Source organism: Eschrichtius robustus, chromosome X, assembly GCF_028021215.1.
Source record: "Eschrichtius robustus isolate mEscRob2 chromosome X, mEscRob2.pri, whole genome shotgun sequence".
NCBI lineage: Eukaryota > Metazoa > Chordata > Mammalia > Artiodactyla > Eschrichtiidae > Eschrichtius > Eschrichtius robustus.
In genome coordinates, this window is record NC_090845.1 from 94,407,979 (window position 1) to 94,423,423 (window position 15,445).

General features: G+C 35.6%; 1 protein-coding gene across 1 annotated transcript in view; it reads left to right on the forward strand.

The window, feature by feature from the left end:
• NRK (Nik related kinase) overlaps nt 1-15,445 on the forward strand; it is a 140,801-nt gene that overhangs the window by 75,511 nt on the left and 49,845 nt on the right. The window contains exons 7-11 of the mRNA XM_068533558.1: nt 1,248-1,338; nt 3,981-4,111; nt 6,107-6,161; nt 10,295-10,373; nt 11,445-11,620. Of these exons, the coding sequence (XP_068389659.1) occupies nt 1,248-1,338; nt 3,981-4,111; nt 6,107-6,161; nt 10,295-10,373; nt 11,445-11,620 (532 nt within the window). The remainder of the gene's footprint in view (nt 1-1,247; nt 1,339-3,980; nt 4,112-6,106; nt 6,162-10,294; nt 10,374-11,444; nt 11,621-15,445) is intronic.

The following is a 15,445-nucleotide window of genomic DNA, read 5'->3' on the forward strand; positions in this document are numbered from 1 at the left end:
TGTTCAGTGGATCAGGGATATGACAACTTGGAGTATTTATTATGTTGTTATGATTTTTAGAGTTCTTTTTTTTTAAAAAAGCATAGCACTGTCATTAGAGATTAAGATAAGTTGAGAAGTCAGTGTTTTACTCAATGGCTCCAAACCATCTACAAACTGTTTTGCAGACAGATATTCTCTCTGAATAATGGCTTACTTTTTAAACATTCCTTATTTTGAACACCAAATTGGATGAAAGTGCCAATCTTCTTGATCTACCAAACTCAAATTTTTCTTTGTGTCTTAAGTGGTTAGAGTCACCCAAGAAGGATATTAACAGAACTGAACAGCACCACTGATAAAATATTAGAATGTCTTTCTTGTCATCTTAATTGGATTCACTTGTGGTAATAGTGTAAATATTAAGAGTGCAAACTCTGGACTGAGTTTAAATTCTGGTTCATCATGTGTTAGTTGTGTGTCCTTGAGCCAATTACTTAATTTCTCCAAATCTCATTTTCCTCATCTGTAATTTGGGGTGGTATTAGCACCTTCCTTAAAGGGTTGCTATAAGGATTTAGTAATTTACTCCATGTAAAGCACTTAGCAAAGTGCTTGGCAAAGAATAAGGACCCAATAAATATTAGCTGTTTTTACTGTTACTTCTGTTATTAATCCCCAGTTCATATCTAGAGCAATCTCACTGAAGCCAGGGCATGGGTTAGCCAGGTCACGGGTTAGTTTTAGTGGTGAATGGTCTGGAGAGAACATGGTAAGCCAATACAAATGGCAAATGCTTTAAAATGAATTTCCATATTCCCCCAAATTCTCAGCCTACAAGGTTGACTAGAAAATATTTTGGACTAAACAAATGGTTGGATGAAGAATAGAGTAAAACAATGCGAGCTATGATATTTAAGCTATCCAGGTCTTTACTCATATGGTTCGTTGGAAAAATGGAGGCTAGAAAGGACGGTAAATGGCCCAATGTATACAAACATTAATTTTTGGTGTTTTTTTTCTTTCATGGGTGTCCTGATTTATTTTCCTTTCCTTATAGCCAAAAGTAGTATTTCTGGGAACTGGTTGTAGTAATTCCAGCCTAAAGAAAGAATTTTGTCTGAAAAATGCAAATCTGGGCCATTTTTCTTACCAAAAGTTTTTCCAAAAATACTAAGAAGAGTACCAGAAAAAGAGAAAAATATATACTGATGTTGCTTTTTAATATAAATGTGTATATATATATATATATATGTATATATATGCAGGGCTTAGCTCATCTTCATGCACACCGTGTAATTCACCGGGACATCAAAGGTCAGAATGTGCTACTGACTCATAATGCTGAAGTAAAACTAGGTAAGTTTATTCTTGTAATACTTTAAGTGAGGCCCAAAATATCTTAATAGAGAAAAATCCTTTAAGATTACTGTGTTTTCTATCATGTCACTAACAATCCCCTCTACTTATTTAGGCCGTGTCTTCCCTGCCTGCAAAACAAGTCAAAATTTGAAAATTTGTTTGGGAAGGGAGGTTGGGACAAGAGAAAGATGCACTTAACTGCTTCTCTGAAATCATGTAGATAAAAACAACTTTTCAAGTATAATGGGAGTTTTACATTTTGATCATTGCTTAACCCTCTAATAGATTCAGCTATTACATTTATTTTAACAATTGAATTGAGTATTTACCATGTGCAAATTTCTGCGCCATGGACAAGGATTAAACAAAAAGACAATTCTTCCACATCACAGAGCCATATTTTCCAAAGAAAATCAAAGAACTTTTAAATGACTTAAGCACAAATTGCTTCATTGGAATTTCCCCTCAAATGTTTAAAGAACTGATATCAGTTAGAAATAATGCTCCAGTAATATCCAAATCAAATTGAGAATTAGAAATCAAAATACCAAAAAGTTCCTGGCTTTCTATTCCAGGGTTCAGAATGGCATAATTTATTTGAAAAACTACACATAATGTCTCACAGGCACACAGGGGACAATATATTGCACCTTTTAATGTTTAAAATAAATATTGTTGATTTGTTTTTAAATAATGCCATATGAATAATGTCAGTACTTTGTAATGGCAGATGACCTCATTGATACATACAATAGAACATAAAATCACTGGTATCAAATCCTGCATTACTTTTTAATTATATCAATTCTTGCCTACCATGTCTCTAGCATGACCTTAAGATCATTCCCATTTTTCTGCTAAATAAATATAACCAAAGTAGAGATTTTGTTCATTCACTGAGAATGCTTTTCACTGAATATTTCTGGAAGAAGCATGAGGCAATAATTGTTCTTGAAATAAGTGAAAAGTAATTTCAAGAAAGTGTACTGTGTCTTTTGTGTCTACAAGCTACAAAGCTAGAAACAGAATTTTAAGACACTGTGTTAAAATTCATGAGAGTCATTTGGATCTCACATTCAAGTGTGCAGGGTAGATAGTATGTCACACAGCTACACTCTGTTCACATGTGGCAGCACTACCATATATCTGGGTCAAGTTGCTGGCCAGCCCTACCATTTGCAACACAGAAGAGAAATTGTAAATATGTGAAAAGCCACTGAAAAACCTGTCACAAAGTCCATGCACTAAAGATCATGTACTTGACTCTGTAGGAGAGACCTTTTAGCACTAGATTAAAATTGAATCAGGCTTATTATATACATAATCCTTATACATTTGGTTTTAGAGATCTTAGATCTCAGCATATTTTTAAACAACATATGATAAGGAAAAGGTTGCAGAAACCAAACTCAATGACAGCCAAAGGGAGTAACAGAAAGGAAAGAGACTGGACAGTGATTCTGTTGCAATTGCAACTGATCAATAATCCTCATATTCTGGTACCTAGGTCTTTAAAGAAAAGGTGAATGATGCCACTGCTGGGGTCTCATCTCTACTTTTAACTTCAGCTTTTCTTTTTTCCCTTTTCTTCCATTCATCACTGTTTCTTCCAGTCTTTTCTCCTTTCATTTTCTTCTCTGAATGTCATATATCAGTTTATGGCCTTCATGGGTATTTCTTGGCCCTTAATGTTGGCCCTCAGGGATAGTGAGAATGCTGAGCTCTGATGTAACCTATCCTCAAAAAAATATCTAGCTAATGAGATTGTGCAACACCCAATGATGATTTTCATATATTATGGACATTTTGTTGTTATTGTTCTTCTTAGTCCTTCCTTTAACACTGCCTTAAACTCTTAACTTTTTAATTTTTCTTTTCCTTTCCTAAGTTCTTTAAACTACTTTTCAGTCAAGGTTGTTAGCCATCCTCTAGATTCCTGGAAACCATTCTAAATTAGAAAATCTACTTCATTTTTCATCCCTGTCTTATTTTTCTGGACTAAATAACCCCAGTCTACTTTAGCCTTTTTTCTGTCTGTTTCTGAGGATACCATACTAAATATTTTCATATAATATATCCCACAGATGAATAGAAGACTGACCTTTTATAGTCTAAGCTAAGATATGGATACTGCAGTAAATATTTGCATCTGATTCAGAAGATCTGTAGAAGAACTTAAACTAAGTTTTAGCATAAATTCCTTTTTCTTTATCAGTGTGGCAGGGCTTTCTAATATCATAAATGAGACTTCCTAATAAAGTACTAATAAGATTTAGATTTCTTAGATGTTGCTTATAGTGCTGGTCTTCCTCCAGCTTGGTGGCAGGTCCAAACACTACATATGTTATCACTTCAGAGGTTCAGGGTGTACTGATGGAACTTTATTTTTAATATTCATGGTAAACATTCAGCCAAACCTACTGTAGATTTATAATAGCACTGCTGATTCTCTTTCCAACATAAATACCAGCAAAAGCCTATTTCCCAGTGTTCCTGGAGTAGACTTCATGGTAAAGTGTGCTGGGCTGGAATGAAAATCTTTTATCCATTGTGGCTTTTGTATTGGCTTTCCAAGTTAAAGCAATAATTTATTGACCTTTTTGTTACTGATTAATTATTTTGACAAATGAATTTTGCAGTGGATTTTGGAGTGAGTGCCCAGGTGAGCAGAACTAATGGGAGGAGAAATAGCTTCATTGGGACACCATACTGGATGGCGCCTGAGGTGATTGACTGTGACGAGGACCCCAGACGCTCCTATGATTACAGAGTAAGTGTAAGGATTCACATAGTAGGAATCAAATTTTGGAAGGGACTTTTGACTTTTTATTTTAAATTATGAAATAAAAGAATAAAAAGCAGGCAGCTCCTTTTTTATGATTCTTTTAATGTATTCTTTTTTATATCTTTATTGGAGTATAATTGCTTACAATGTTGTGTTAGTTTCTGCTGTACAACAAAGTGAATCAGCTATGTGTATACATATATCCCCATATCCCCTCCCTCTTGAGCCTCCCTCCCACCCTCCCTATCCCACCCCTCTAGGTCATCACAAAGCATCGAGCTGATTTCCCTGTAAAAAGCAGGCAGCTCCTTCTTTCACATAGACTCTAATAAGAAATGCTAGCCACTATTCCTATGTGTGGTTTAATGATGTGCATAAAAATAATATTTTCTAAGAATGTAGACAAAGTAGACCATTGGGAGTTATCCATATTTGAGGAAGAATGTCTAGTTCATATTGCTTGCAACTTCTTGGTAAAAATATTATATTATGTGGCTTTATATGGAAATTTAACTTCCAGGGACAGAGTGCTTTGTAAACTTAAAAATGAATAAATGTAAAGCCAATTATTAATCCCCACAGTAACTTAGCTCCAGAGAGAAAAAAATAATAATTTGATTACTCAGAGTAATGGAGAAAATCCTTGGCATGGTTCACCTCCAAACCACAGAAAATCAGTGGAATAGACAAATTAAGTAACAATTCATGCTATTTATTAAAATTTCCACTGAAGCTGCAGTTTGGACAATATACATCTATGTACACATTTCAAAAAGCTGATGTGGAAAGAAAACTCTCCATTTGCTATAGACTGGAAAAACCACACTCACTCTCCACATCATAAGTCATCCAAACAATTCATTGTGGTTTCGTTGTGTGGAACCTAGGACTCGATACTTGAAGTTGATTAATTCAAGTTTCATCTCTTTTCCCTTTCCCTTAAATGCCCCCTGCTTGATCTGCAAGCAGACCTGCTGAGAGCTTATTATAGCCCAGTACTATTAGGAGCTATGGAGACAATGGAAGCGTAATGTTCTTTAAGTGGCTTGCTGTAAAAAATAATGTTTTATAGCTGTACAATTTCTGGCAATCTAACAAGGACTTTCACCCGTTTTAATTATATATTTTTAATTTTTAGTCCCATGTAACTTAAAGAAAACTTAAACCATCACAACAACCCTTTGAAGCTAAGACATCTATAAACAGGTGTTTTAATTCAGTTAACTTGCTTAGGAGTCATTAAGCCAAACAGTGCACCTCTAGCCCTGTGCCCTTTCCACATTCTAAAAAACAAAGTACAAGAGGGAAGAGATATGGGAACATGTGTATATGTATAACTGATTCACTTTGTTTTAAAGCAGAAACTAACACACCATTGTAAAGCAATTATACTTCAATAAAGATGTTAAAAAAAAAAGTACAGTTAATAGTAGTGAGGGTCATTTCCTAGAGCCTCCTAGAATATAATTTCCTAGAATTATAATAATTCTATCCTCAATATACTATATTCAAGGAACTGCTGAAAGTGCTTATATATAGTATTTCATTTAATACTTATACTAGTTCTATGACGTGTATACCATTATCATCTCTACATAGGGTGAAATTGAGGTACAAAGAGTTAAATCATTTACCGAAGATGCGACTTCTTTACAGCTAGTAGTATGTGATAGGACTTCTTTACAACAAATTCCTTCTGTTATTTCAGTTAAGGTAACAATAGCAATACATCCAAGATGAATTTTCCTTACATTGAATCCCATCCCATGTCAACTGGTTGTGTAGTGCAGTACTGGCTGGTCACAAGGTCAAATAAGATCTTCCTATAACATCAGTCTATAATGAAGCCCCATTATAGAAAACCCATAAAATGGCTGTAACATTGACATCTCCCCTCAGCCAAAGATTGTTTTGAGATTCTAAATACTATCAGTTTCCCATTTTTAAGTGACATTTTTTTGGTCATCTTTTCTTTTGCAGAGTGATGTGTGGTCCGTGGGAATCACTGCTATTGAAATGGCTGAAGGGGCTCCTCGTGAGTAAAAATATTTGTTGTTTGTTCAAAGTTAGGGAAACATGCTGTACAAATCTGCCACTTGTACTAGCTAGCTTGTACTGGCCACAAAGGTGCCACACTATGTGCCAAACTATAAATGGTGGCCTTTTCCTGATTACCAAATGCTGCAGTCAGGATGGCCAGATATGTCTATAAGAAGAGTTTGTATTTTTCTCTCTTAAGATATCTTATTTTAGGATGATTGAGTGTTGTTTCAATTTAGCCTCAATAACATTTGATCCTGATAGTCCTGACCAAACAGAATATAAAGGCATTCAGTACATATTCACTGGTGGAATATTTAGGTTCCCAAACATTTACAGTTATACACTGCTACTACTTCAGACTGTGACAGTTGAGAAAATCCCCCAGTAGTTCCTTTTAATTGAGCCAATCCTCAACAACATTGAGAAGTAAGTTTTTTGTTTTCCTTTGGAGCCAGTCTAGCTCATCATTGGTGCCTTCCTTGCTCCTATCAGCCACTTCATTGCCCCTAATTGTTCAGAAGGCTCAATTTCCTCTTGTTTCCCCCTCCTTCCCATCATTTAAATGACCTGTCAGCATTCTGTTCTCTCAGGACACTGCTTTCTGATAGGAAAGTGAAAATAGAATGTGAACTTGGGTATAAATGATTAATAACCATCTAATGTATGACCCCATAAGCAGAGCATATTTGTTGTCCTCAATACCTAAATCCAAGGATATAAATAATAAATACATTCCTAGTATTGATGAGAAGTGAGAGAAATGCCTGGAGTGTGTGTGTCAGGGGGCAGGGGTTGGAATTGCTTTGCTTCTCCCTCTCCAAGCAGATCTTGTAGGTTCCCATGTTCCTACATGCTTCATCTGCACAGTATCTACTATCTTAGCACTGTGTTTCAAGGCTAATGGGAGTAGAAATAGTGGTAACATAATTGTTAAGAATTCCTGGTGTCCCTTGGAATATCACATATCATAGAACGGGCTTGGATTAAAGCTGAGCCAGATGTGGAGATCAGGTCACTGCTGCGTCTCTGCTAGTGCCCAAAAAACTACAAAGTACCTATATTGGGTGAGTTTTAAAATGATGGAAAAATTGTTTACTCCACATATATATAATTGAGATGAGACTGGGAAGGTGCATATTATTACTCATTATCTCATGATTATTTCTCTTTATGAAACATGCTTAAATTATATTGAGCTCCTCCTCTCTTCCTCTTCCTCCTCCTCCTCTCTTGCACTCTTTAAATACACATATTGCATTTCATGAGTATTGATGTATGTATTTGGTTAGGATGAATGACTGCATCAAGTAGTATATTATTTCTAGTGTCTTTCCAAAAAGACTAGCTTTCTACATTTTGCAGATTTGTACTCTTTGATTCACCTTTTTTGGTTTCACTTTTTTATTCTAAAATATTAAATCATTGGAGAAAAGAGGGGTAATGAGCAACTCACAGAAGAAGTACAGAGAGGGAGTTTTTCACAGAATACACAAATGGCAACTTTTTGCAAAAGATAGATGAGGACCAGGAGATTCTTAACTCACAGTAGAAAATAGGACCAGCATGCCTGGATAAGTAGTCATTGGAATGGTGCAACTTTGGTCATGAACAACTTGAAATAGCCATACTGCTAAAACATTTGTCTTTCACCAGTCTCCTTTATTGCCTGGATTATTAATTTTGGATGGGAATGACTGTCATCAATTTAAATACAGAAATCCTCCAGGTTGTGATATTTATCATCTCAGAAAGGATGGCCTTCCAAAATGACAGTTATATGATAATTACCTCTGAGGTCCAAATAACAAAATCCCCTTCTGCCTTTGGTGAGTCTCTCCCAGGGAAGTAAAAAGAAAGAGAGAATTCCTTCTCACTAAAAGGGTGCTGTAGGGACTCTCGGAGGAGAGAGAATCAGGACCCTTGCACATCAGGACTTTAAGTCCTTGGCTTCTGGATAGAAATGCAAACTTGATGTGCAGACCTTTAAACCAAGGCCAGAACATTGCTAGTAGTTATTCAAACACCAGAATATCATAGGTCAATTAATATTGAATATGTGTAGTTCTTAGTTTCTTTGTTTTTTATAGAAAAGTGAATCGTCGCCTGGAGAAGCAGTACTGGATTGACAGTTTACTCCAACTCTCCTTCCTTGTCAAGGATCTACACCAGCCAATTTACCTTAATCAGAACTGTATCTTTCCCTATGTTAGCATTCTCCTTGGTGTTGTAGAGATTGTTTTTAATACTATCAGACATGCTTGTATATAGTCCTACTTCTATTCCTTGTAGTGTCCTTCCCTTACACTCCAGATCAATCTTTACCTGAGTGTCTTTACCCCTGTCCCATCAGGAGACCCATTTCTTCAGTATTCAGAAGATTCCTTTGGATCTCAACGTATTGTAGGAGTTAAACCACGTTATTTAAAATAATTCAAACTACACCCAGTTTAATGTTTCTAATCTATCAAGATATGTATTTTTAAAGTAGATTTACTACTTCAAAGGAATGAGCCTCTAATGGTGAAAATTTAGGCAACATTAGGATATATGGGGTGAAGGGGACATTAACTGGAATTCCTAAAATTAGACAATATAGGAAACCTCCACAATTGCTGTTTGACATGGTTCTTGTACCCACCCTATGCTTCATTCCTTTGTGGACTTCTCCTTTCCTTTAATGAAAACTTACCCAGCCTATGCCCTAACTCTTGACACTGAAGATGTTGTTAGTTAACTGAGATGCTCAGATGTTAATAAATGACAACTGCTTAATATTGTAAAACTTTACTTACGATATGTTTAAAGGACAGATTCTGGTGATTGATTGGACACAGTAAAGGAATGAAGAGAATCAAATATTATCTGGATGTTTTGAGCTGGGGGCTAATTTTGCCCTCAATTATATACCTGCACCTTCTATTAATTTATACCCATGTAATTGAAACAAAATTTTGACCTTTGAACAATTACCTTTATATTACTCTAATGAAATTACCCTGGGGAGTTTATTTCTACTACTATGAGAGGCCAGTTTGACATTGTAGTTTCTCTGGAGATGTATTTTGGGAGAGGAAGGATGCCTCTAAAGAGTCATTAATATCAAAATGTCCTCAGATGAATGGCACACTTGTAGTGTTAGATGAAATTTACACTATGGCTTTCCTTCAGGGAATTATTGCACTGCCCGTTTTCTTTAATCAAAACACAAGAGGAAATAAGTGAAGTGAGACACATATTTAAACACTTACAGAAAATCCCAGAATTCCCAAGCCAATGAGGTAGTGAATTTATATACCACATATTGGAATAGGTGTTTTTTTGTATGGCTGTGTGTCTAAAGAAAGAGAATGAAAGTCTAGTAATTTGGCACAGAATTGAGGTGCCAGATAGTTAAAATCTTATAATATCAGTAGCTAATATTTATTAAGTGCTTACTCTGTGCCAGACACTTTTATATGTAGGTTGCCATTTAATCCTCATAGCAACTCTTTGAAGGAATTCTTGATATATTTCCTGTTTTTAAGATGAAGAAACCAAGGCACAGAGAGGTTAAGTAATTTGACCAAGGTCACAAAGGTAGAATTAGGATTTGAACACAGGTGATCTTACTCTAGAGGATGTGTTCTTAATAGTTACTCTATCTACCTCTTTTCCTAGAACTGTCAGCTTCCAAAACAGATTATTCTCCTCTTTTTAGACTACTAAATAATTGTTTATGTATTATTGCACATAGTTATTAGTCTGGTTGACTTTTTCAGCCTATAATTACATATTCCAATTTTACAACTGTAGATACCTGCAGTACAAAAACACAGAAGAGTGCTTGTCTCCACCTGTATTGTTTACTTCTCTAGATATAAATTATCAATCACACATTTCAAAATTTTTATCTAGTGTAATTTATTATTATTTGTCACACCTGGCAAAAGTGAAGCTTTAGGATCTTATATGATGGACTGTTTGTGTTAAAATCAGCTTTCCTATAACTACATTCTTTTGTATCTATTCCTTAGTATCTATTCAACATGATATGTGAAAGAACACTGAGAATCCCCTCTGGAATAAGAAGTGTGTTCTGTAGTCACCCTTCTTACTCATTCGAAGCTTGTCTATTTTCCTTTGCAGCCCTGTGTAACCTTCAGCCTTTGGAAGCCCTATTCGTTATTTTGCGAGAATCTGCTCCCAAAGTCAAATCCAGCGGATGGTAAAGATGAATGACTTAATCTCTTAAACACATTAACCTGACATTTTTATGTAGCAAAGAATTCATTTGGTCAGCCCTGCTTCAACATCCTTATTGGACAAAATTTCCTAAAAACCAATACCTTAAGTAAGGGGGTCTAAATGACTAGTGTTCATTAAGAGCTAGCTAGCCAATCAGAAATAATACTCTCCGTAGTATATTGTGATGACATTACTGTCCTGGCATTAATGACATATTCAGTTATTTCTTCAGTAATGGGATGGACTAATGGAAGCCATTTGAGAAGTTTCTCACTGAGCCTAGATAGGCAGTCAGTGATTGTGATATATAGCCCAGTCGTTTGACCCATTGAACTAAACATCCACAGACCTAGGAAAGAGGACTTGTTCTCTCAGCGTGCTACAGCCCAACTAAACTTGGGAATCTTTCTTCCTGAAGCTTTTTGATCTAGTACCTGAAGCTCTTGCTTGTTCTTAGTATTTATTGCTTTCCCGGGTAGAAGTGGTTACTATGATTTGATTGCAGACATTCTTCCTTGTGATTAAATTTAACCCTTCCCACAGATTCAGGCTTTCTGGTCACATCTGTTTCTATGGGCCATTTTATAAGATTAATTAGTCATGGTACTATTAACACCCTTTTCTGGATCATTACATTGGCACCTTTGTAACTTAAAGTGCATATAGTCAAGTGAAACACTCAGGCTTCAAAGTATGAATACTAGATTGGATGACCAATCTAGTCTCATGGTCTACATAAACCACATCAACCACTTAATTGCCTTCACACCACTTGACTTTTTATCATGTACATACTTCCGAACTCATTGAAGTTTCTACTATTATTTGGGTAGAAAATGCCATTAACTCTGGCCTCTTCAGAGGTTTGAATGGCATTGCTGTGTAATGTATATTGTCAAGCTGCAGAATATTTGGCTACTGAAAAGACTATTAATAGCTAGAGACAACTCTCTTCAAAAATACAACCTTCAGAGTGGCATGTGGGTGGAGGTGGGAGGAGGTGTGGCAGGCCTGAGAATGCTCTTTTATCTCTTTGACTCATTTCTTTTAGGTCCCGCAAGTTCCATAATTTCATGGAAAAGTGCATGATAAAAAATTTCTTATTTCGTCCTACTTCTGCAAACATGCTTCATCACCCATTTGTTCGGAATATAAAAAATGAAGGACATGTTGTTGAGTCATTAAAGAAGCACCTTACTGGAATCATTAAGAAGAGACAGAAAAAAGGTAGAATATGTGAATCTTCATTTTACTGGAATATATATTCAAATGAGAGCAAAATCTATTAATTTATTTTTTTCAGGAAAAAATATTTAAGAATTAGGTTGAAAGTAAAAATTCTGAGGCCTCTGATATTTAGTTTTTCCACTAATATGCCATATGCATTTAATTCATTATCTCTTACCTGATCATATATATATATATATAAGATTATAAATTTTTGTCAGTTACAACCGGCACGTGTTCATATTTACAAAGACTTTGAAGGTCTCCAGAAGAATTTTGTGATATGCCAATTTTATTTTAAGAAAACTCCTAACTGAAGAAATAAAATAAACAAAAAGATAACAAAATCTATATCTTATTGTTCTTTTTTGGCTAATATGTTAATTAACTCCAATGAGATAAATGGATTTGTAATTAACCATTTACTGACTACTAATTTTGAAGTAATATCAGTGTACCATACAAAGTTGATTTTATGTACGAATCTCCAACTTTAAGATGAAATTAAAGGAACACATTTATGCAAATAAAAGTAAGCTTCTAGATTTTAATGCCAAAAATGACAGGATGAATGTTCATCAAACCCAGAGGAAATTACTTAGGAAGTTCTAACTTTATAGGTTGTATACCATATTCCGCATTTAACGTAGGGCACCATAGGCAGGGTTGAGTGGTAATGGAATGGCAAAGGGGGAGCCTGAAAAAGATAGCAGCCATTCTCAGATTCACTCTAAGATGGATTGCAGCGAGCTCCTTCCATCTACATAAATATACATATCTTATTTTGGAGTGAGAAGCAGAAGGAATTAATTTATTTACCCATGGTGGAGAATTTATTGGACCAGCATCACAGAAGCCGACCAATCACAAATGGATACAGGAAGACCACACATCTAGTTGAGAATTCGCTAATTACCAGAGCTGCAAGATTTTCAAAATGTAACCTGCAGGAAAAGACACGATTATATGGAGATTACATGGAAGATGTAAATATAGTTGTCCTAAACTCTTTTTTTTTTTAATGTCTTTATTGGAGTATCATTGCTTTACAATGTTCTGGTAGTTTCTTCTATATAACAAAGTGAATCAGCTATATGTATACTTATATCCCCATATCCCCTCCCTCTTGCATCTCCCTCCAACCCTCCCTATCCCACCCCTCTAGGTGGTCACAAAGCACCGAGCTGATCTCCCTGTGCTATGCAGCTGCTTCCCACTAGCTATCTAATTGACATTTGGTAGTGTATATATGTCAATGCCACTCTCTCACTTCGTCCCAGCTTACCCTTCCCCCTCCCTGTGTCCTCCAGTCCATTCTCTATGTCTGCATCTTTATTCCTGTCCTGACCCTAGGTTCTTCAGACCCTTTTTTTTTTCTTTTTTAGATTCCATATATATGTGTTAGCATACAGTATTTGTTTTTCTCTTTCTGACTTACTTCACTCTGTATGACAGTCTCTAGGTCCCTCCACCTCACTACAAGTAACTCAATTTTGTATCTTTTTATGGCTCAGTAATATCGCGTTGTATATATGTGCCACATATTCTTTATCCATTCATCTGTCGATGGACACTTAGGTTGCTTCCATGTCCTGGCTATTGTAAATAGAGCTGCAATGAACATTGTGGTCCATGACTCTTTTTGAATTATGGTTTTCTCAGGGTATATGCCCAGTAGTGGAATTGCTGGGTCGTATAGTAGTTTTATTTTTAGATTTTTAAGGAACCTCCATACTGTTCTCCATAGTGGCTGTATCAGTTTACATTCCCACCAACAGTGCAAGAGTGTTCCTTGCTGGTTTCCTCTCCAGCATTTATTGTTTGTAGATTTGTTCATGATGGCCATTCTGACCGGTGTGAGGTGATACTTCACTGTAGTATTGATTTGCATTTCTCTAATGATTAGTGATGTTGAGCATCCTTTCATGTGTTCGTTGGCAATCTGTATATCTTCTTTGGAGAAATGACTATTTAGGCCTTTGGCCCATTTTTGGATTGGGTTTTTTTGTTTTTTTGATATTGAGCTGCATGAGCTGTCTGTATATTTTGGAGATTAATCCTTTGTCAGCTGCTTCATTTGCAAATATATTCTCCCATTCTGAGGGTTGTCTTTTCATCTTATTTATGGTTTCCTTTGTTGTGCAAAAGCTTTTACATTTCATTAGGTCCCATTTGTTTATTTTTGTTTTTCTTTCCATTCTTCTAGGAAGTGGGGCAAAAAGGATCTTGCTATGATTTATGTCATAGAGTGTTCTGTCTATGTTTTCCTCAAAGAGTTTTATAGTGTCTGGCCTTACATTTAGGTCTTTAATCCATTTTGATTTTATTTTTGTGCATGGTGTTAGGGAGTGTTCTAATTTCATTCTTTTACATGTAGCTGTCCAGTTTTCCCAGCACCACTTATTGAAGAGGCTGTCTTTTCTCCATTGTATATTCTTACCTCCTTTATCAAACATAAGGTGACCATATGTGTGTGGGTTTATCTCTGGGCTTTCTATCCTGTTCCATTGATCTATATTTCTCTTTTTGTGCCAGTACCATACTGTCTTGATTACTGTAGCTTTGTAGTATAGTCTGAATTCAGGGAGCCTGATTCCTCCAGCTCCGTTTTTCTTTCTCAAGATTGCTTTGGCTATTTGGGCTCTTTTTTGTTTCCATACAAATTGTGAAAATTTTTGTTCTAGTTCTATGAAAAATGCCATTGGTAGTTTGAAAAGGATTGCACTGAATCTGTAGATTGCTTTAGGTAGTATAGTCATTTTCACAATGTTGATTCTTCCAATCCAAGAACATGGTATATCTCTCCATCTGTTTGTATCGTCTTTAATTTCTTTCATCAGTGTCTTATAGTTTTCTGCATACAGGTCTTTTGTCTCCTTAGGTAGGTTTATTCCTAGGTATTTTATTCTTTTTGTTGCAAAGGTAAATGGGAGTGTTTCCTTAATTTGTCTTTCAGACTTTTCATCATTAGTGTATAGGAATGCAAGAGATTTCTGTGCATTAATTCTGTATCCTGCTACTTTACCAATTCATTGATTAGCTCTAGTAGTTTTCTGGTAGAGTCTTTAGGACTCTGTATGTATAGTATCATGTTATCTGCAAACAGTAACAGCTTTACTTCTTCTTTTCCAATTTGAATTCCTTTTATTTCTTTTCTTCTCTGATTTCTGTGGCTAAAACTTCCAAAACTATGTTGAATAATAGTGGTGAGAGTGGGCAACCTTGTCTTGTTCCTGATCTTAGTGGAAACGGTTTCAGTTTTTCACCATTGAGAACAATGTTGGCTGTGGGTTTGTCATATATGACTTTATTATGTTGAGGTAAGTTCCCTCTATGACTACTTTCTGGAGGATTTTTATCCTAAATGGGTGTTGAATTTTGTCGAAATCTTTTCTGCATCTTTTGAGATATCATATGGTTTTTATCCTTCAATTTTTTAATATGGTGTTTCACATTGACTGATTTGCGTATATTGAAGAATCCTTGCATCCCTGCATAAACCCTACTTGATCATGGTATATGATCCTTTTAATGTACTGTTGGATTCTGTTTGCTAGTATTTTGTTGAGGATTTTTACATCTATGTTCATCAGTGATATTGGCCTGTAGTTTTCTTTCTTTGTGACATCTTTGTCTTGTTTTGGTATCAGGGTGATGGTGGCCTCATAGAATGAGTTTGAGAGTGTTCCTCCCTCTTCTATATTTTGGAAGAGTTTGAGAAAGATAGGTGTTAGCTCTTCTCTAAATGTTTGATAGAATTCGCCTGTGAAGCCATCTGGTCCTTGGCTTTTGTTTGTTGGAAGATATTTAATCACAGTTTCAATT